Raw genomic sequence first — 21,542 nt, 5'->3', positions numbered from 1 at the left:
GGGATCGTAATCGGTTAATCTTCCAAATTCAAGCCGACATCATGTGGAGACGGGGAGAAAAACATATTGCCAGAGGACCTTCAAGTCGGGTGTGTTTGTGAGTTGAGACTCACTTGCATCTTGAGCCAAATCAAATCAATTTTAATTGAATGTGGTCCGGTGGGCCTAATGCCTTTTAACATCATTGGATGTTAATTTGAAGGGTTTTCAGGACGCACTTGCTATAATCTATTCAAAGAAGCTCTTAAGAGCAGCCGACTAGATGTGTACAGGGTAGAGTTTACCAGGACAAATATAACGAGCAGGACAACCTCACACATACGGGCGATTTGAAGCCAATGAGATTGAAATGCACGTTTTTGGATTGTGAGAAGAAAGCATCTCTAGACTTAAACCCCAATTTTTACTCAGTGTAATTTCTTACATGTATGCCAATCTGTATATTTATACCTGCAGATATAAATGAGATGTTGCAGTGATCAATTGCAGGACTATTGTATTTTAATTTCAAATTGCATTGGTCTCAAATACATTTTATTACCATTTTCAATCCATGTATCTTAATCAAAAAGTCCCACATATTACATCTTCCAATGATTTATGCTAATTTAAAAAACAAAAAAGTCCAATTCAAACTGGGTTGAGGGGATGAAGGCATCCCTCACAGTTTTCATGTTGTTACCCCTGAAGCTCTCTGACGCCCCCCAGTGGAGACCCACCTTCAATAACTAATGTAATAAAGGGGTGATGGTGGTGGTGGGGGGGGGGGGTTCTCCCATATGATGATTGGACCTAGTCTCGATCCAAAGTGGGCAAAGTTGCTCATTAGTGGGTTGATCATTAGTGCTGGTGAGGTGCAGTGAGGCAGAGCAGAGTCCGGTCCTCTGATCTGGGGGCGGAGTGAGACCTCCTCCTGCTCCTGCTCCTCCTCCTCCCCGTGGCAGAGTTGAGACTGTTTGCCCTCTGGGAGCAGAGTCCTGTCCTCTAATCTGGAGGCGAAGTGAGACCTCTCGCCCCGCCCCCTGTCCGTGGGCCGCAGCGCCTCCTCCTATTGGCTCCCCCGAGCTGCCTGCGCCGCAGCGTGTAGTTCCGCCCAGTCGCAGCCAAATACTAGTGGAGGCAGAGGGAGCAGGAGCGAACCCGAGCACCGCCGCGCATTTTTCTCACTCGAAACACACGCTCGATCGTCGATATTCACCTGTAAACCCGGGCCGGGGGTCGACCGAAACTCACCGGATACTTGAATTTCCCACCGACGAGGTGAGTGAGAAAAAAAATAAAATACCCCCGAGTTTTTCTTTTGCAAGGATCGGATCTTCCGTTTCCATTTACAGATGTGGCCGATGCCACAGGAGATTATCTCCCAGCTCGCCGGATTCCCCCCCTCAACCTGTCCGTGCCGCTGTCTCCCGAGTCCCCTTTTGACGCCACCGGAGCGTCGTGGCTGCCGGCGAGGACCACATGTTTAAGCCGGAGGCTGAACGCGAGCGATCGGGAGGGGGGGAAGCGAGAGAGAGAGAGAAAAAAAGCCCCGCAGCTTCGGTTGAGTCGAGTTGCTCGCCGCTGTTTTCTCCTCCGTTGATGCGACATAACGTCGGTGTTTCACGTCGGCGGTTATGTTACATCGGTGGGACGTTATGTCACCGGAACCAGTGTCGTGTCGATCGTCGCCGATCGGCTTCAGAATTTAAAAACACCGAATAATCCGACACGGGCAAACATCACCCCCCCCCCCCCTTTCTTTACCACCACCACCACGACGCGTTACATTTCTAAAGTAACTGAGCCGAAATAGTAACGCTATAGCTCAACTAACTTGACATCTATCGCAGATCGCGCCTCCAAGAAGTGTCTTTATTTAGTAGTAAAATGGTAACAAGCAGTCGGAGTGTAACACGAGTTGCACATGTTTGTGTTTTAACAATAAAGTGGTTTGCAGCTACGTTATTCAGGAGAAGGAAAGTGAAGTCCCCCACAGCTCATTTTTTCTGATCCGTCTCATCTCATTATGTGCCCCTCTTGGATTTTTCTACATTTCTACACCCCCTCCCTAAAAAAAAAAAAAGTGTCCCAGTCTGGACTTGGCTTGATCCGTCCTGATCAAGCGGTTCCATCGCGGTGGGAAAGCTGCAGGTGTTGCACCGATCAGTCGTCACGTGATGGATGACAATGTCACAGTGGCACATGGGAAGGTCACACAGGTGGGGAAGTGTGAAGAGACTGGGCATCAGGTGTTTCCTGTCACTAAAAAAAAAAAAAATACCTGCTGCTGCAGGCAAAGTGTGTGTGTTTTTTTTTTAAAAAGCCACGCGGCTGGTCTTGCTTCATGTAGGAACCAGTGGTAAGGAGGAGTACTTCCAAGACCAGTTGGACTACAAGGAGATTAAACCACGCAAACAAAAGCGGGAGAAGGTCGTTGTGACCTTTTGTTGTGAAGGACTTGAGACATGATACGATCGCGCAGCGGGCATGCTTGATTCTGGTGTCTTTGACCCTGTTAAATTGTGGTTGTGTTCAAAGTTTAATGCCGGCGGTGTTGAATTCCCAACCCTCTCATCTCCCATGATGCCCCCTGGCAGTGTCACGTGGCTGATGCAGCTTCCACAACTAGCAAAGGGCAAGATTTTGTTGTTACTCACAACACAGCTGCTTAAGACTGTTATTCAGACAACAGATGACGAACTAGTAAAGCAGAACTGCTCTCTCGTCACTGAGTCACTTTGTCAGGGGGTAGTTTGGGAATTATTTCAGCGTCGTTGCGCCTGGTTGGTCACTGCAGTGAAAACCTACTGAGTAACTAGTGGGAGTGTTAAAAAGTTGTTTATTAACCCACACATTGTACTTGAACCGTGGAAATCGGCAAGCAGCCTGCTCTTTAGACTGATTGTTGGCCTCACGCATTTATTGGATCGCACATTATGTACTTTATCTCGACAGTTTTCGTTGACGTTAATCGAGTTTGTGCATCAGTGAATGACACAAGGTGCTAAAATGCTACCATTTTCATGACGTTAACCCCGAGAGTGAATAAAGTAGAATAATTCCCCCACGTTAGAATAGGAAAGTGACAGTTTAAGGTGCCTTTTTCAGCCCGGATTACAAATTACACTCAATGTCGAACAGGGATTACCAGGTACATAAAGAGTTAGAAAGGCTGTTTTGTAGAGGAGGATTTCTAACGCGGATGAATGTCAGGAAAAACCACTCGCTGGAGAGATGGAGACGGTAATTATGCCACCGCGCTGACAGTCTGCCGTGTGTTTACTTTTACCTCAGCATTACTGTGCCTGTCGGTTTGCCAGCCCTGCAAAGCCTCAGATGTCCAAATCCAATGATTAGAAATGGCCCGAAACTCTTGTCGGCAGCAGGTCATGACTTATTTAGCAATGTTGGATGTGCGCAGTTGTTTAAATGTGTGTATTTCTGAAGACTACATAGCCATGTAGAAAAAAGGAGTGTGTACCTCCAGCTTAGTTTTCTCACTGAGCAGCGTCTGCAATACAAGATGGACAGGACCACACTTACAGCATCGTGTGCATCAAAAATGGCCGATACCAATATTTCCTCCAGGCTAAATTTCGCTTGACCTCACAATCAATCCGTCTCATTTAGCTGAAGCACAGGAGCGTCTCCTTATTTACACTCTTGACGAGTGACTCGACTTGAACTACTTTTCTTCGGGGAGGTGGCTTTCGCAGTGGTCATCCTCTCCCGGTTCTCGCACGCTCCCACCAGCCGGGCTGACGGCTTTGCGGGAGGGAGAGCTCCACTCGTGTCTCTTTCCCCGTCCACATCAGCAGGTGGAGACGAGAGGAGGAGCGACGGAGCACAGGTGGTAAGCTTGTTGATCCCCACAGTTGGACGTGAGCCAAGCTGGACCGCTCTTCATCCCCCCTGCGGCACGCTTCGCGGCCATACTCTTCTTTTGCCCACGCACAACATTTTCGCAGCTGCTCAAAGGCTTTCACATCAGCTGAGCTTTAGTTCTTCTCCAAATTTTTTTCCTGCAGCTTTTTCAGTCTTGAAGAAGGCTGTTCCATTTCCACTCAAATCTCAGTGTATCACGAGCGTCTGTGTTGGTGGGGGAGAGAGAGAGAGTGAGACGAAGGGAGCATTAAAAGAGGATGTCTCCAATCCCTGTTTGTCATAGATACAAAAAAGCTGGCACGTATCTCGCACAGCATGGTCGACGCTTGAATATGTTTAGCAGCAAGCCGCTTTGGTCACAGTGTCCCCGCTGTAAATTGAATCCTGAATCAGTGATTTCACACTCGGCCTGTCTGAAGGGAAAACCCAAGAAAGTTAAATACCGTCGTGGTTTTCGCCATAAGTAAAAGCTCCGGTGCCCCGGTGGCGTGAAGACGCCTGTCCTTCCGGTTGTGTTCGTCAGATGAAGTTGAAGCCCTATACGCCTGAGCTCGAAAGACTTAACGAGGTAGGGCACGCTGAGAATATGTGCGCCGAACGTTCGCTGTGAGTCGTGACTTGCACGTTTGCTACCTTTCCATATTGTGGCGATGCCGATTATTAAAACGAGAACTGTCTGTTCACTTTTTATGATTCAACTTGGTGTTTGGTCCCTGGATTGGGAGTTGATGATGAGTGCTTCAGAGCCGAGTGGAAGAGGGTTGCACGATGCGTTGGTAGTTGCTACGAGAGGAGAGTGACGTTATGTAAATGGCGGTGAAAAAGGTCGCTCAATTTTCAGCCGCGCCACAAGCTGGGCTACGTACGGCTGGGGGGGGGGGGGGGGCCTCACTCCGTGGTTGCCAAGGCCACCACCGGCCTCCTCGGTACACATTCGCAAAAAAAAAAGGAAAGGCACCAGAGGAGCCGCCTCTTGTGTTTCTCTGGGAGATTGAATTGTCAGTAATCAGTCATAGTGACAGCCACGCTGACCACATGGATAGCTCTATTAGCAAAGGCCGTGTTTCTGCGAGGCAACAGGCCTCTTGGCACTGATTCACACACTGAAGACACGTTCTGATTCAGAGCCCTTGTTGCGCTCGCGGACACACTTCTGTGGTGTCTCCCGGCTCTCATGTCTCTGTGCTCTGTTAATGTTTTATGGAAGGAGTGTCTTGTGTTTCCGCTCAGCTTGTTGAAATGATGCTCTATGTGTGTGTGTGTGTGTGCGTGTGGGGAGATGTTGGTGACCGGGCAACACAGATGGCCTTGCTGCTGCCTCCACAGCTGCCGTTCGGCCAGTCTTTGACGGTAAGCTGCAGATCATGCTGAGACTTCAGTAGGACCCTGCGCCTCTGGAAAGTCTTGCCTTCCACATCGATCAGCTCAAGCTCTCTCTTATACACATACACACACACACACTCTGGCAGTTTGTCTCCCTCTCTGCTCTCCGCACGACGAAGCATGGCCGAGGAAATCCCCACAGACTGAGCGGCAGCGTGGCGAAGCAGGGGCAGGTACTCTATTAGCAATGAGCGCACGGCCGACAGAACCGGTCATTCAGTCTTATTTTTAGCCAGATACCGAGAGGGGGAAAGACTCATTCAGCCAGGCTCGCACCTCTCGCCAACCCATCACAGCAGATCTATCAAGGCACCTCGGTCTCCTGGCACCGTCCTTAGTGGAAAACGTACATTTTCCTCTCTCTTTCGTGCCTTCCTTCGAGTGAGGCCCTTTTATTGTAATGTGCATTGATTTATTGACGATGTGCGTCATGTAGCTACAGCTATCCAAACCGCCGCTTGCAATATCATTCCATTATTAAGTCTGTTTATCTGTGCTTGAAAGGATCAGCTGGGTCAGTGCCATGCAGTGCCCAGTGGAGTCTGAGGAAAGATGAAAAACATCATTCAAGTTTGTGTTTGTAGCAAGCGCTTAATAATTATCCCTTTTAATCCACTCATGAAAACCCCCGTCTCGAGCCAGCGGCGTCCTCTCTTATAAGATCGATCAGGTGATGTTGGTACTACAGTATCATGACATATCTATTACTTTTGCCAACGAAATTTGGGCACACCAACGACGTTGCGTTACCAACGACGTGGGCGGAGAAGGCTAAGGGTATCTGTTCGTCTCTGTTTATTTATGTTTTTATTTTTTGTATTTTACCAACCTTTCGCAAAAACTCCTGCAGAGATAATATGTCATCATCCAAGGACCAATCGATTCGATTTTGGGATGTTAATGGTTAACTGTTTCCAAATAAATCCCCAAAAACCGGCAAACATTTTTTCAATATATCTCCGAGAAAGCCTTTTACAGCCTCTTCGTAATTTGGCAGCTGAGTCGTTTCCATACGGACAAGTCACCCACCCAAATGCTAAAACGTTGAAATGCCACATGCGGTTGGGGGTCGTGGGGGGGGTCGGGTCACACGGAAATTGCAAAATGTGTGTACATCTGTGTCAATAGATCAACAGTGATAATATGAAGTGATTCAAACGACCATGACAAATGATGGTAGTTGTGGTGTGGTGGATGAAATAACCTTAGAAATCCATTGGCTTCCATGGTGACAAATGTGGCGTTGGCGAAGGTGTGCCCTCTACCGAGTGCCCGTTGTAGTCTTAAATGGGACATTTCTTCTTCTTCTTTGGGGTTTAACAGGAGTTTGCGTCGATAAAGTTGCGTTACCACCATCTGCTGGTTTTTATCCACCTATTGTTTCCCACCACTCTCGTTGTCCCTGATGACTGTTTCTCCTCTCTCATCAGCTTTTTTTTAAAAACCAAGATGTAAATGGGATACTTGCAGGAGGACCTTGTTTTTTGACATAAAGCAAAATGCTGGTATCTGACTGAGACAATTGACATTTTCACATCCACTGCCCTGACTGTTGACGTAGTCGGTCTGTGTGCTTGCATCTGAAGCTTCGCTGTGATTTGTAAGGACGTCTGGTCAGCTTCATCGATGACGTGTAGTCATTTTGCAGAAGTACAAAGTCTTCGACAAAATCCTACATCAGTGACAAATATTTTTTTGGGTGATGTATTTGTTGCCTCCATCTGTTTGTCATTAATCCCAGTAATTACCTGCTGCATATAACACAAGGACCTCATTTGTGTCTACAAATCAGAACAGTTGTATGCATTTACACTTTTAGCCACAATAATGGTCACTTGATAAATAGTGTACAGTCATAGAGTCACAGTCTATTTAGTATTATTAGCCAGCTGCTCGCTGTCTTGAGTGCCACTTCTATTGTCACTTACACTCTTTGTATCTTTCGCTCACTTGACTTTATATAAAACTCTTTTTTTTTTTGTCCTACTTTGGAAATCCACCCTTGTAATAGCAAAGTTTTTTCTTTCCCTTCTCTGACTAAATACAGATAGGTATTTCTACTTCTTTCAAATCTTCACAGGCCAGCTATATTAGAAACCTCAACTAAACTAAACCTTTAATGTGAAGCGATCAGAGGTCGTCCTCGTCATACCCGCATTGCCTCAGTTTTGGCTCGTCTCAATGTGGAGGAGAAGTAGTTCCACTTCAAGTCCCTCCAAGACATCTGAACTTTTGAGTCTGTGCAGAAAGCTCATTTCAGCTACTTGGTTCTGAGTTTCCATTGTTTTGATCATGAGCCAAAGTTCATGACCATCAGTGTGGGTGAGGATGGAGACTGGCCGGTAAACAGAGAGCTCTGTTTTATACCTCAGTACGGCACCTGCATTACCGCAGCCACCTATCCTCTTCTGCTGATGTTATATTTTAAGTTTCCCAGTACAGTGTGCATGGCAGCAGTAAATTATTGGAAGATTTTTCACTTTTACCTTTTCTTGGTATATTTGAATACCACTGCTATGCGGAAATGCTGAAAAGATCTCAGTAATCTCACCGTGATTAATAGCCACCCACATTTGCTGTCATTCCCAAAATTGTCAAGTAACAAAAACCTCTCGGGTTAACCCCACTTCTGTCTCGCATGATTGCTCTGTTTCCACTGACGTGAGTGAGCGAATGTCAAAATGTTGTATGGAGCTGAAGTGCTTTCATGATTCATACAGATTATTGCTGTTTTACTGTATAACGTTGCGTTTTCGCCTGCAGTCTTGTCGTGGCCGTTCAGTCAAAACACCCTCACCTTAAAACTGGCCTAAAACTGATACGCCGCTTAGTGCAGGGATTACTTCTTTATTCATGAAGACCAAAATAGCTTCTCGGATAACTTGGAGAGGCTGTATTGTACAATGCACGGAGCAGGGGGGGCACCACCAGCTGGCCACGGCAAAACGCCCAAACAGCCACAGCCGCTGTGTCCGGCGCCCTCCTCTGTCGCAGACGATACATGGATACATTGAGTAAGTTTCTCGGTTGGTCTGTGGTCTGAGTCGGAGAAAATTCACCGTTCCACTGGAAGGTATGACAAATAATTCCACAGACCATAGCACTCCGTTTTAGAGTGCTCGCTCAGATCTGCTGGTGACCGCGTGTGTCTGTGTGGTCATACGAGAGGCAAAGCGTGCGGAACATGCCAATAGGTGGGCGGTTATAAATCAATACGGCCAGATGCCCTTTAATCTCATGAGAACATTAGCAGATAAAGTGGCCCTTCAAGGAATAATGTAATTTTTTAAAAGCCCTCGGAGTGAAACGAGATGGTCCTGCACTTAGTGGCTCTGCAAGGCCCAGGGATGTGTATGGGAGCACATGCTTTCATTTGTCCGTATGCGTCTCTATATGGAGGTTATTGGCCTGTTTACACAGATGTCCATTTGGGAGTGTGGCTGAGGTCGTTCCCAATGTGTGTATGGAGGTCAGGCTTTGACGGCGCGCAGAGGAGCGGCTTCACGTTCTCTGGCAGATGGATCAAGTGCAGTGGCTGCGACGTGCCAACAAGCAATTTTTCCTGATGAACTGGGAAAGCTCAGTTTGACACACACACACACACACACGATACAAGAGGGATTTCCTTTCTACAATGACGTGGGGACCGTGGCTTGTGAAGTAGAAGATTTCAAAAATATCACAGACGTGTTCAGAACAGAAATCATAATGTCAGCGACACAAGTTTTGATTAGATTTCCCCCCTTTCACTTTGTTGGGACGTGTCTGTAAACCATCGCAGCAGAATTCAATATGGCAAAGTGTGTATGTGTGAGCAACGTCCCAATTTACGTCCAAGTAAAACCTCCTGCAGCACTTTTATCGCTTGCATTTTGAGTTATGAATGGCCGAAGCCTCCAGGATATAAAATGTCGCGATGACCGCGTGCACCTGCCTTCACATTTGGTCGAAAGACGGCCGAGTCAATTATAGTAATGCAGTATTTATTAGATCTTTTTAGTCCTGGAGGGATCAAATGAGAACATGGGTATTTTAAGGTGCTATTGAGACTATCTTGCCATTTCTTTTGTCTCGTCTCTGCTGCGACTATGTCTGTATCCGTGTCCTCACATCTTTCATAGGAGCCTCTCATTCCGGTACAGGATCACGTCACAAAGTGCTTGCACCCATAGTTTCCAGTGTGGATGGCGGATCTCCATTTTCATCTGATATTGGATAAGGATAGACCCGTTTTGATTGAATCTGGAGGAGACAAAACGTCTGAAAGGCGTCTCACCAAGGTTATTTGTTTCATCGACAAAATGAGGGGGGGGGGGGGGGGGGAAGCCCTGTTCTGTCAGCTTGTATCAAGAGAATCATATGAGCTGCAAGGAGGAGGATGGCGCCCCAGGTGTGCAAGCTGCCATTTAATTAAGCAGACGTGACGCACAGGGAGCTGCGTGTGAGTGTGTGCTGTCTCTTTGCTCGGACCACCTGCATGCGATTGACCACACCAGCGGGGGGGGTGCTGGTTGCCGTCGGTCAGCTTCTTCTGTGATGGAGACCAAAAGAGCATACCATTGATCAAATATCCATCCCGCGCGTCAAGGATTGATTAAAGTAGGCTGAAATTCAGCTCTCACTTCTGTCTCCGAGGTTGTTATTGACCTGACGAGAACAAGAAGAGGATGCAGACGGCTGATGGTGTAGGGAGCTGTATGAACTGGGGTCTGAAATGCCAAAGCGGGGGATTTTCGTCCCTCTAATTCTCTTACCAAACGGCCCGGGTTAGGGCAATAATCTGGAACTGAGCCTTGTCACAGTCCATTAGCTTTACTTCGACACAATTTGCCGCCTCTGCAGATGGAAGACTGTAAACACTGGCTCGGGCCTGGTTCTGAAAAGTTGCAGGATGAAGTGGACGTCTTTGACACTGCCACCGCCCCAAACCTTGCAATGGAACACTGTTGCTCAGCGCTTGTAGCCTTGACAGCAAAACACTTGGTGCACTCGAAGAGGAGCATGGCACAGGCATTGGGCTTGTCTGAGTGGCTGGCAGGCGGGTTAGTGGCCCTGGAATTTCGGTTGGCTTGTATTCTTTCATGAGTGGAAGCTTGGTGGAGTGCTGACTGAAGACCGAGGCTCCAGTGGAGGACAGACGTGGCAGTGTTTTCCAATGATTGAATTGTTGGAGGCAGTTGAAGAGAAAACAGAAACTTGTGGGAGTGTGTTGGTAATTATGAGAAACTGTGTCAAATATTGGGACTTGGTGGTGGTGGTATTTGTTCGCTTGTAGAGTTTAAAGTTATATTACCAGGACAGGATCAGAAAAAGCCTTTCAGGTACAGTTTAAAAAAAAAAGAAAAGTGAAATGGGATGATCCGCACCCCAATTCTAGATATTTATTTAGTCGTGTGCTACTGTGCAAGTGCTTGGTAATTAATGTTGTCATTAGAGTGGAATTCTGAGCACACATAATGAAGCATTCAGCATGGATAATAAAACAGGGTAAACACTGTATTAGAATGGACGGTAAAGAAATGTTTTATTTTAACAGCCCATATGTTCACACAGGCCAGGCAGCTCTGAATACACATGGGACAAATTTACAAAGTTTCACAAGTCAGATCAAGCTTTTGTTCCCTCTCATTTAAGCTTAGCTGGAATGGTTCAGTGAGAAAAGTAACAAATAATCCCAAAACAGATTTCATATTTTCGCATATCAAAACAATATAAACATGTTCTCGCAGAACTGTTGACTGTTTGAAAAAGTATTAATAGCATCATTAGCAGGAAACGATGTAAAATCCCAAGGGCAACTTGATTATTCAACTTCAATTGAACCATTCCGATCAAAAACTGCTGTTTTATATATAGAAGAGAAATTCAGTTGTACAAACGACTAATTCCTTGGTTAAAGTTGATACTGAATGTGCATCTCTGACCTGAATTCAACAAGATACACATCTCCAAGAAGTCATTTACGCGCAACAAAAAAACTCAAGTTTAAAAGTTTCAAACATTCAATTTAAATTCTTGGGGGGTTTTTTCTGACAGCTTTGAAGCAGGAAATATTTTTATCCACCATAAACACTTCTACTTAAAGTACAGCCTGATCAACGATGAGAGTCACTCTAAGACTAAAAGTAACTCTAATAAATAACTCATAAGGGTTCTGAATTAATCTTTTCCCCTCTGACCTGATAGACCTTTATACATAAAGTAATGGATTATATTACTGGTTCCTAGTTCCTTTTAAGCACATTCAAACTACAGCTAATGTACTACAACTATCAACATCACTTTTGTTGAATTGCTGGCTTTTGCTCAGCTGACATCCGTCACTGTAATCCCTCTGTCGCTGCATCGGGACACAGTGTCAGCTTCACGGCGTGTCGCCATGGCAACCTGCCGGACGCCCGATTCAGGACCTTCAGACACGCGGAGGCAGGTTGATATGAGGTCATGACGGCATGACCACATTGGTCAAACCTATACCTGGGAGGTCAGAGTCACAATGGGAGCGCTGCATGAATGATGATGACACCGAATAATCTGCAGTCACGGTTGCCATGGTGACAAACAGTAAAAAAAAAAAAAAAAAAAGGGCTAATTGAGGAGGCTGACGGGGAAGGGTCAGCGCTGCAGCGGGGGTTCCTCGGCCGTCCATCACGGGCCTTCTCAGACCTCCCGACAGCTCAAGGTGAGACGCAGACACAGACGGTGGGGGAGACGCGCCTGGAGGACGAGGAAAAGTGGTAGAAGGAACAACGCGTTCATCATTCACCGTGGGGGCCGTCTGCTGACATGACAGCGACAAGGCGCCGTTTTGTTGGCAGACGGGGCGCAGCTATAGTGGGTGTTCTGGCACGCTCCCTTGGTGTCCACACCGGCGTGTATTGAGGCGCCTCGGCGTTCAGGAGATTCTTGTCCTCTACTCTCTTCCAGCTGGAGACGCAGGAAGCTGAGCAGTGGCTGCCAGCAGGCGAGAAGCGAGCCGTGCTAAATAAGTTATCCATTGATTAAAGCGAGAGATTTCAGCGCGTCTCTGCAGTTCTTTTCAATAAAGTCATCACGCAGGAATTGAAAAGTCTGAGGTGACGACAGCACCATGGCTGTGGCTGGAGATCACTGACCTTTACCGGATGAAAAGAGCTTCACAAGATTTCCTTCTGACACTTTTTTTTTTGTGTTTGTTTTCCCTCTCCTATTGTCTGTTAATTCAGCACAGCTCGCCTCGCACCCCCGCTGCCTGCGTGATATTTAGTCCAAACATCAGGTCCCTCTGAAAAGCGTCACGCTGGGGCAGGGAGATGGACCTTAACAAGCGAGGAGCGACACGGCAAATCGTGTGCGAGAGCTGGCCAGTCGTCTTTAGTTATTTGTCTCAATGGTTGGAAGAGCAGAGAAGAAAGTGGGAGACAATAGGGTCTCACTCCCATCATCCCCCATCCTCTCCTCCATTAATAGTATTGTGTGAATGTAGGACAAGCGCAGCACGCTGCCCGGATAGCAAATGGAATTTCCCCCGCCGTCATCTGGAACGACTGTATTGTTGCAGTTACACTGAGCGTTTGCCGTCGTGTCGGGGAGGAAATGGATTGAATGATGCAGAGCTCAACACAACGTGTGTTTTTAAACAGCAGTCACTTCTGCAGCGCATCTCATTCCCCTTGTTTCCTCGCCTCACATCTGTCCCATGGGTCTATCCCAGTTTAGAAATAAACATCAGCAATGAGCTTTGTCTCTATGGCAACAGCTGTGCATGCTGAACAGTACAGCAGGCGTGGAGGAGGCAGGAAGGAGGTGGTGATGGCGCTGGATCTGTCTAAATCTGCTCCTCTCACAGGCGACTTGAAACCAGGGTTGATCGGTGCGAGGTCGGCAAAGGCGTCTGGGGACTCGACTGTCTTTTCGGTGAAGAACAAAGGACGTGCGGTTGCTTTGTTTTGAGTCCCCGACCAACAGGAGGTCAGGTTTACACTTCACATCCGTCGTTCTCCACGCCAGTCACCTCTTGAGATCCGATCACTAATGTTCTTCTCCGTAAATAAACAATTATGTAATGAAAGCAAGTCGGTAAATAAACTCGTGCACGGCGCACATTGAAATATGGTGGGCTGCCGGTTGAATGAATTGACAAAATGACGAATGAGACATCTTGGCTCACTGAAGCTTAATTTTAGTTGCAGTTAATATGATGCATTTTATATCAGAAATTTATTACTGAGGGTTTTTGTTTTTTTTCACAACATGTTTCCACAAGAAATTTGACAAGTGTTGAACAGAATACATCCAGCGGGCACTTTGCTTAATGAACCCTGGCGTCCTTCACAATAAAGCGTTAGGTAAAATAAGAAGTAGAGGAAGATGTAAGTGTTGAGGTGGTGATTCTTGCCCTTCTTGGCACAACGTGGTCTCGCTCTTCATGCTGACATGATTCTGTTATTCCATCAGGTTTGAGAGATTCCTTTCCCTGCATGTAAATCGATCATGAAGGCTCCGACGTGAAAGCAAAACTAAACTCTGCTCTGCGCTAAAGCAGCGATACCTGAATAGGTGGTCTTTGAGCATTTGAGCTCTGGTGTGGCCTGACGGCACAGATGGCAATCACATGTGATCAGCCATGGTGAAGGAGGGACCCCCCAAGAACTGCGGACCACCTTGTAGCAAAATCCACTGTCTGTTCTCGTCTGTTATATTTGTAAATGCACAACTATCCACAACGCAGAATAGCTAAAGTGATTCTCTTGGTCTATAAATATGTGACGAATCCTTTTGTTGTGGAATCCATCCGTCCCCGAAACACAACATCTTGTTCTATATAATTTGGTCCGGACAAAGCGGCGTGACTCCGTCCTAAATGCCAGGTGTGAACTTGGATGTTAGAGGTCAGTGGGGTTGGGCTACGACAGCCACACGCAGTCAGTCAATCAGTTTAAGCTCGCGCTGACCCCCCCCCCCGTCCCCTCATAACACCTCAATTAGCTGGCGAGCCAGCTGCAATTAAAGCAGCCTTTGCCTCCGACTGGCTCTCTGTGACTGCCTGAGGAAGTGTTGGATTGATCCAGCCAATACTCTCAATCTGCTCAAGCATGCAGGGTATTTGTTTTTCTTGTTTCCTTGTTCACTTGTCTAAATATTATTTAGTCCCCCCCCACCCCCCTCCCCCTCCCAACCCCCCTTGAGCCGGATTTGTCAGCGGGGATTTTGCCGGGCATGTTTTCACTCCCCATTTCAGATCGCCGAGCACTTCCAACGCTGAGTTTTTCTCCTTTTTTTCTTTTTTTTTTTTTCGTTGTTGTTGCTTTTTCGCTGTTTTTCTGTAATTTGAGCATTGTGCTCAGTTGTGCCCATCTGTTTTCCTGCCTGTTTCCATGCAAGGTGCATTGAGCTGCCAGAGTAGGATGACCCCTGGCCCAGTTCCCTGCGTCAACAGGCAGATGTCTGTTGGAGACCTTTTGTCAGGCAACAAGAGGATGAAACCACTCGTAATGCAGACGTGCTGTGACGTCATCACCGCCAGTGTGTTTAGCAATAACTGCTGCTCGAATCTCTCTCTGACCAACCTTGAAGGTTATCCGAGGCGGGCAGCTCAAGGTCATTTCGGAAGGGGGGTTGGGAGTATTCTTGCAGTCGACTCATCCTCTTGTCTTTTTTTTTTTCTGTTGCCATTATGTGCATTTGACTTGCTCAACGTTATCTTTCAAAATACAGCAAGGCTGTTCGCGGCTTTGGGGGGTGCCGGCTGATTTGGCTTTGTCTTCCAGCTGTAAGCATTGACCTAGAAGTGGCAGCCGCTCCATCTGCTGTTATTTGCAACCCGAACTGCACTCTTGAGCCAAGCCAAGGTAATTCAATGCTACTTCCTGTCCTCACCTTGTGCAAACAGGCAAGGCCAAAGAGGTACCATTTCAGGATTAAAAAAAAAAAAAAATAAATCAGGGGGGGAGGGGACTGTTTTTCTGTGTCTGTGTCTATGTTCTGTAATTATGTGAGGGGACGAACGGCCGGCTTCAAGGGTAAAACAAATGAGGTGTGTTTTTTTTAGAGCTTCTTGTTAAACCTGGCCTGATCCCTCCGTATGCGTGTGAACATGTTTGCACAACCACCTGCGTGGGCCGGAAGTCGGCCCTTAAGAATGAGAAATGACCCTCTCTCCTGTGATATACGTGTATGTATTGTCACTGTCGGTGAGACAAGACAAAGGTGTAGTTAATTTTAGTCTTTCTTTCCTTTTATAAAAAAAAAACCCCACTGAGTATAATGTTTTAATTATTGTACAATTCAAAAGCGCAGGCAGCAGCATCGTGTTGTTGTTGCACTGAGACGTGTTTTCTCACAATTGGATTATTTTCTTTCCGCATTAAGAGCAAAGTTCTGCGATATCAACATAATTATTAATTAAAAGCCAATGTCAGCAACTTTGAATATGATCTTATTGTGGAAATGAAAGTCAATATTACACGTCATGGTTTGAATCTAATGTAATCTGTACGAATGACACAGAGATGATGACATCACGGGTTCTCTTAACACGGTTCTACCTGAGGATGTTTTCGTGTGTCTCACTGTACCTCATTGTGTGACAAACAAGAGTTTACAGATAACCCAATGACACGTCATTATGACTAGATATACCAAGCTTCTTTTTTTTTTTTTAAACCTGTATATTAATGCACAGGTAAAGCTGTTCTACTCGCTTCAATTCAATGGAGTCTCACATTAAGCCGTCAAACTGTCGGACCCACGTCTGTGAAATCCGCATCACACTGTATTTCTATAAATAAACTGTAACGACTGCGTGTGTGAGCCTTTAGATAGCATGAGAGGTAGTAGCTGAGGTGCAATCAGAGGCTACATCTTGTCCATATGCAGTAATGAGTTGGAGTTGCAGTTGGACTACGCCCACACCGATGAGTTATACGTTGCACATTTAACACTCCGTGGTTGCGGGGAATCTGGCTCCATGTGTGAAACCATACACTTAAGTCATCTTTAGCTTGGTTGTGTGTGAATCGGTGACGGCTAATGTTGAGAGTGGAACTCGTTCGGCGCATCGGTGTAAAAAGGAGCTACCGTTTGACACATACAGAGACACACTTTAGGGATTTCTACCAAGTTGAAGCAAAAAAAGTCTTATGAGATCTTAGATTTAGATTCAAACATTTTGAGGGGGGGGGAAAGGCAATTTATATTTGCTATTTGTACTCGTGAGTGTGTGGCCCAGAACTACAAATGGCAAAAAGATGGAAGCCATGTCGTGTAGTGATCCGATATTGTCAGTTGCACATCCATGATTGAAATCAAAAGACCTGCCACACAAGTTGTTGTCACCCTGAAGAAACCAGTCTGAGATAAGAGGCTTGCCACGCGTTGTGCGTGTATCCTGCTTGAAGTAACCTCGTCAGTGAATCGGTGTGTCTGTATGGAATGGACGTTGGCTCTACTCATTTTTAATATTATGGTCATACCAATTAAGTTAACAAGTCATTTATCCATCACAATATATCTGGACATACAGTGTGTGACCATTGTATGAGCTTTGTATGACATTATGAGCTTTCTTTGGGAAAATAATGACCTATTTGAGTCTACGTTTTGTTAAAAACTCTTCATTTTGCTTTTTTTTTTTCATATTAGATGACGTGATAATCATCTTATCAAGAAATGCATCAAAAAAAAAGTTCCCCACAACTTCAGCCTTCCATTACCCAACTGTAGTACAAGTATTTAAATACAAAAGGATTGATTTTGTCTTGTAATGCACAGTAATTCGACCTGCGTCACTGCTGTTAGTGTTTTTGAGTGTAACGTAGTTCTTCTTCTTGTCGGTCAGAGTGGTTTCCAGAGACCAGACGGGAAGATGGACGAGCTGCAGGATGTACAGCTGACTGAGATCAAGCCACTGCTGACCAATAAGGTAAGTTTGTGGCGCGAACAAGACGGCGACGGACTGCTCGCGGAACTGCGTTGTCTTTGCTGCGCGTTGGCGAACATCTGCGTCACCTCGAAACATTAAGTGTAATAGACGTGCAGTGTGCACGCCGAGTGAATGAAATACATAGGCTCATGCAGCCGGCGCGCACACTCTGCAGTACCGCTCATCAAAGTGAATTATTTATATCTGCTCCACTGACGAAAGGAGAAAAAGAAAAGGCAGAAAAATGAACAAGTACTTAGGAAGAAAATAGAGGTTGCAGACACAATGAGGCAACGGAGAAGAGGGTGTAAAGTGAGAGAGTCGGAGAAAAACAGTCCAGTAAGAAGGGAGGAAGGGAGATCAAAGGAAAAGCTGCAAGAAACTCGTCTCTTTTATTTCTCAGCGCTTTAAAGGCTGGAGCACAGCGAGGCGCTGTTAAAGCACAGGGAAGTATACAGGCAAAAAAAAAAAAAGGGGCAGATCAAAGCTCTGCACTCGTCCTCTTCTGGCCTTTCCTCATCTCTTGTCTCAGCAGCTGATTAACTGATTAGAAGACGACGAGTTTCGAGACGCAGGAGTGTTTGTCTTCTCCCCAGGCGACGGCCACAGATAGAGAGGAGGGTGTAGCTCCTCGGAGGAGGAAGGGGGAGGAGGAGGAGGGTGATGTGTGAGGACTGAGGGCATTGCATCACCTCAGTGGTGGGAAGGATATTGTTTCTCCTCATCATCCTCTGTGTCCATTGAGGAAAATGTCTTCTGTCTGCTTGAGAAGGCAGAGAAGGCATCAGAGACATCAGGACCACTGAAGGGGACGATTGACCTCTCACTCCACCTAGTGGCCAGCGCCTTACCAATAAACAAACCCAGGAGTCCCTGAAGGCAAATGGAGATGGATGGAGATGCCATCATTACAGCAGTGACAGGAGAATCCTTAAATGCCTCGTGCCAAACTGAATAAAGCAAGTTGCGGTGGGCGTCCTGATAATGCATGATGATCAATACAGAAAGCTGGGAGGCGGCGCGCCGGTAGTAACCATAACAACAGTGATGACCGAAGAGGTATTATTAGCAAATGTGCATGAGCACATGTCAGTTCAGTCTGGAGCATACAAATTAGGAAGGGGGAGGAACAATACACTGAATTAGTCTGAGAGGAGCAGCTCAGCTCAGCACAGCAACACAACACACACCAGAGCAACAAGGAAACATCAGCGTCACTGACGGAAAGCAAAATGTGTTTATTATTGTGTCTCATTAGTGCCTGCCAAACATTAGGAAAGTAAACAATTGGTAGACTGTAGGTGTGTTTCACAAACCATCAGGTAGTTGTAGGGCTGCTCAATTAATCAAATTTTAATCGCGATTACAATTTTGGCTCCAGACGATCTCAAAATTCATATAAATGAGGGAAAACGGTTATGTTGTAGAGTCGATGAACTCCAAACTTTATTCTCCATTAATCCACAATTCTCAGTAACTCTCTTCTTTTCTCTCTCTCTCTCTCTCCAACATGAGAGACACACGCCGCGTAACACCATATTACTACCGACCGGAAAAACCCGCCTCTTTACAAAATAAACTTCCCCACTGTGGTGATCAGTTAAGGTCATAGTTCACCCAGTTACTGTGGGGTGGTGGGGATTTCTGAGCGGAAGTAGTTTTGTTGTGACACCGTGTGTGAGTTCCGTTGGAGAGATGAGAGAAAAGAAAAGCGTTTCTGAGAAGTGTGTTCGAATGGAAAATACATTTTGGAGTTTCTTGCTGAACATGCCGACCTCCGTTCCACAGCTCTACACCAACACTATTTTATTTTGGACCAATTTATCAACGCATTTATGTTGGACTCATTTATTGAAGTATGTCTATCTCTTATTGTGTTTTATTTATTTATTGTTTTCAAAAGATTGAGTGCAGTACAACAGTTAATGTGTTTTACTACTACTTTACAAGATGTTTTTTATATATTTAACAGGAGAGTCTTTATTTTAAACATGTTCAATAAATGCTGTTCCAAATTCAGACATAATCATGTAAATAATCCTGATTTAAATATTGCCCCAAATAATTGCGATTAGGATTTTTTTCCCATAATCCTGCAGCTCCAAATAGTTGACATGAATCATTAAATTGTTTTGGGTTTGTTTAGTCTTTCGAAGAACCAGACATGGGCTAAAACAATGGCGGTGATGCTCACGAATGTTCTTCCAAGTGAAATCAGAAAAGTTACTCACCTGATGTCACTTTAGCTCACGAGTTTTGCATTTTATTCCTTTTGATTTCAGGGACAGAAACATAACGTGCACTCTGTAGATTCATTAGCTCAACTTTCCAGCGGGAAAATACTGTAAAGCCCTCATGTTGACGCTTGATTACCATTGTGAAATAACAATATCCTAACAATTACAGAAGTCTCAGCGTTCCTGTTATTAAATCTACTTTCTGATCCTATTAATGTTGCTGTACAGAGCAACAATCCCTCTCCCTGAGCTTTAGCTTTAGCTGACGACAGTATTCCTTCCAAGCAGTGCAATAGATTTGCTAAATAAACATTTGCTTACCTTAAGATGAACTCTGCTCGTATTGGCAGCGCCACTATTTATACTTTTAAAGCTGCTTGTATGTTTCTACGAGTGTTTCTTCTAGGATTGGGTGCAGTGTCCAGGCATCCGCATCAATTGAAAAGACCAGCTAATAAAAAAAAAAACCACTGATAAACAGCTTAAGATGCTGTTTGTCTGCATTTATGTGTAATGCAGGAGTTACTTTTCCAAAGAACTCATTAACCTTTTATTTTCAGTAACTTCACTATATTTTGAAGAATGATGTTAATGGTTTCTTTTAGCAGAACTTAAAGGCAAATGTTTCAGAATAAGTCATTTGACATGAACTACAAGGAGGTGAAATAACTAAAAGTGACAAGAGCTATAGCCACAATAAAAAAAGTAAAAGTTTTATTCTAAAGGATTCTCTAAGAACAGATAACATCTCAAGAATGTGGTTTTTATAGTTGTGGACTGAGCTTCTTACCTCCTACATAAATGTTTCTCCTCTCAATATCATCCTGTTTTTTTTTTTTTTTTTTTTTTCCTAGCCATGTCTCACCAATACTAGGACCCTGAGCAGTTAGTTAGTCTGTACCGTGTACCATTTGCCTCTTTATTATTTACATAAACATATTTTGTTTTGTTACTGAAAAATTCTATAAAAATTTAAATGAGAAAAAAGTAGTGAAAACTTTGGCATCGCATCTGATTTCACCATGATTCCTGCGGCACAACCGTGTCAGCGGGGAGACGGGAGCCAAAGCTTTTGTCGTCTCCAAGGCATCTTCTGTGTTTTCTGCTGCCCACACTGGCTCCTCTCGCCCAGGCGTACTGTTTGACTGAAAAAGCGGTGACTGAACCGCAAAGGCATTCGAATTTTGGAAAATAATGAAAGTGAAAGTTTTTCTGCGCCGGCAGGTAATTGACCCTCTGAGAGCGCGGCGGTGTTCTGGAGCTGCACACGGAAATGTTTACATGAAAAACACTAAGATGCACCATTTTTCTTGTTCCCTCCAGAACGCACGCAACTTTCAAGATTTTGACTGCCAGGTGAGTCTTTTATTTCTTGTTTTTTTTCATGCATTGTTTAGGGAATAATCTGTTGTGCTTGCTGATCCTGTCCTCGGTCTCAACACTGCTGTCCTCCACTCGCACTCAGTTTCGCATGACGGTGAAATGGTTCCACATCATAACCCCCCCCACCACCACCACTCCTGATTAACCTCTGCTTCTTTTACTAATGTGCATCTGTGATCCTCTGGAGGAAAGTGCAGAGGTCGCTGCGAAATCATCTTTTGTTGTGGCCCAGTCTATCGTGGCAGTGAGGCGGTGAGAGAGAGAGAGAGAGAGAGGACGAGGACGCAGCATGAATATCAACAAAACCACAGAAGATTGTTTTTGAAAGTGTTGGGAAAATGTCGACTCATCATTCCCACGAGGCTGTTGTGTTGTGAGATGAAACAATAGGTCACTTTGTTATGAATGCAAATCAAAAGCTTTTGCTCCCTGTTGTATTTTGTTGCCGACGTGGGCATGCGGTGTAATCGCATAGAGGGTATTTTCAAGAGTAAGAAACCCAGTTTGGGGTCTGGTCTATTGGAAGGATATGTCTTAGGAGCTTATTGCCACTCATTTCTAAAAAAAAAAAAAAATCAAAACTTCAATGAGAGACCGAGGAATAAGCCTTGTAAATGGAATCGACTATTGTTCCAGTGACGATGCAATAGTTTAGAAAAGTAGAATCATTATACAAATCTTCATAGTGAGAGCAGAATTATATCCCCACATATAATAGCACATATTCTAAAGAAGGTTTTTTTTTTTTGTTTTTTTTTATTGTATGATGT

The 21,542-nt window shown here is 45.2% G+C and overlaps 1 protein-coding gene across 5 annotated transcripts in view; it reads left to right on the top strand.

Annotated features, from left to right (window-relative positions):
- Positions 1–1,124: 1,124 nt before the first annotated feature.
- LOC308128990 (protein NDRG3-like) overlaps positions 1,125–21,542 on the top strand; it is a 37,378-nt gene continuing 16,960 nt past the window's right edge. For all 5 annotated transcript variants that reach the window (XM_080494725.1, XM_080494724.1, XM_080494727.1 and 2 more), the window contains exons 1-3: positions 1,125–1,260; positions 17,069–17,152; positions 20,713–20,745. In XM_080494725.1, coding sequence (XP_080350851.1) covers positions 17,096–17,152; positions 20,713–20,745 — 90 coding nt within the window. In that variant the 5' untranslated portion in view covers positions 1,125–1,260; positions 17,069–17,095. The remainder of the gene's footprint in view (positions 1,261–17,068; positions 17,153–20,712; positions 20,746–21,542) is intronic.

The sequence above is a fragment of the Blennius ocellaris genome, assembly GCF_963422515.1.
Source record: "Blennius ocellaris genome assembly, chromosome: 4".
In the NCBI taxonomy this organism is placed as follows: Eukaryota; Metazoa; Chordata; class Actinopteri; order Blenniiformes; family Blenniidae; genus Blennius; species Blennius ocellaris.
Note: the sequence above shows the minus strand (reverse complement) of the source record. Positions and strands in the feature narration are given on the sequence as shown.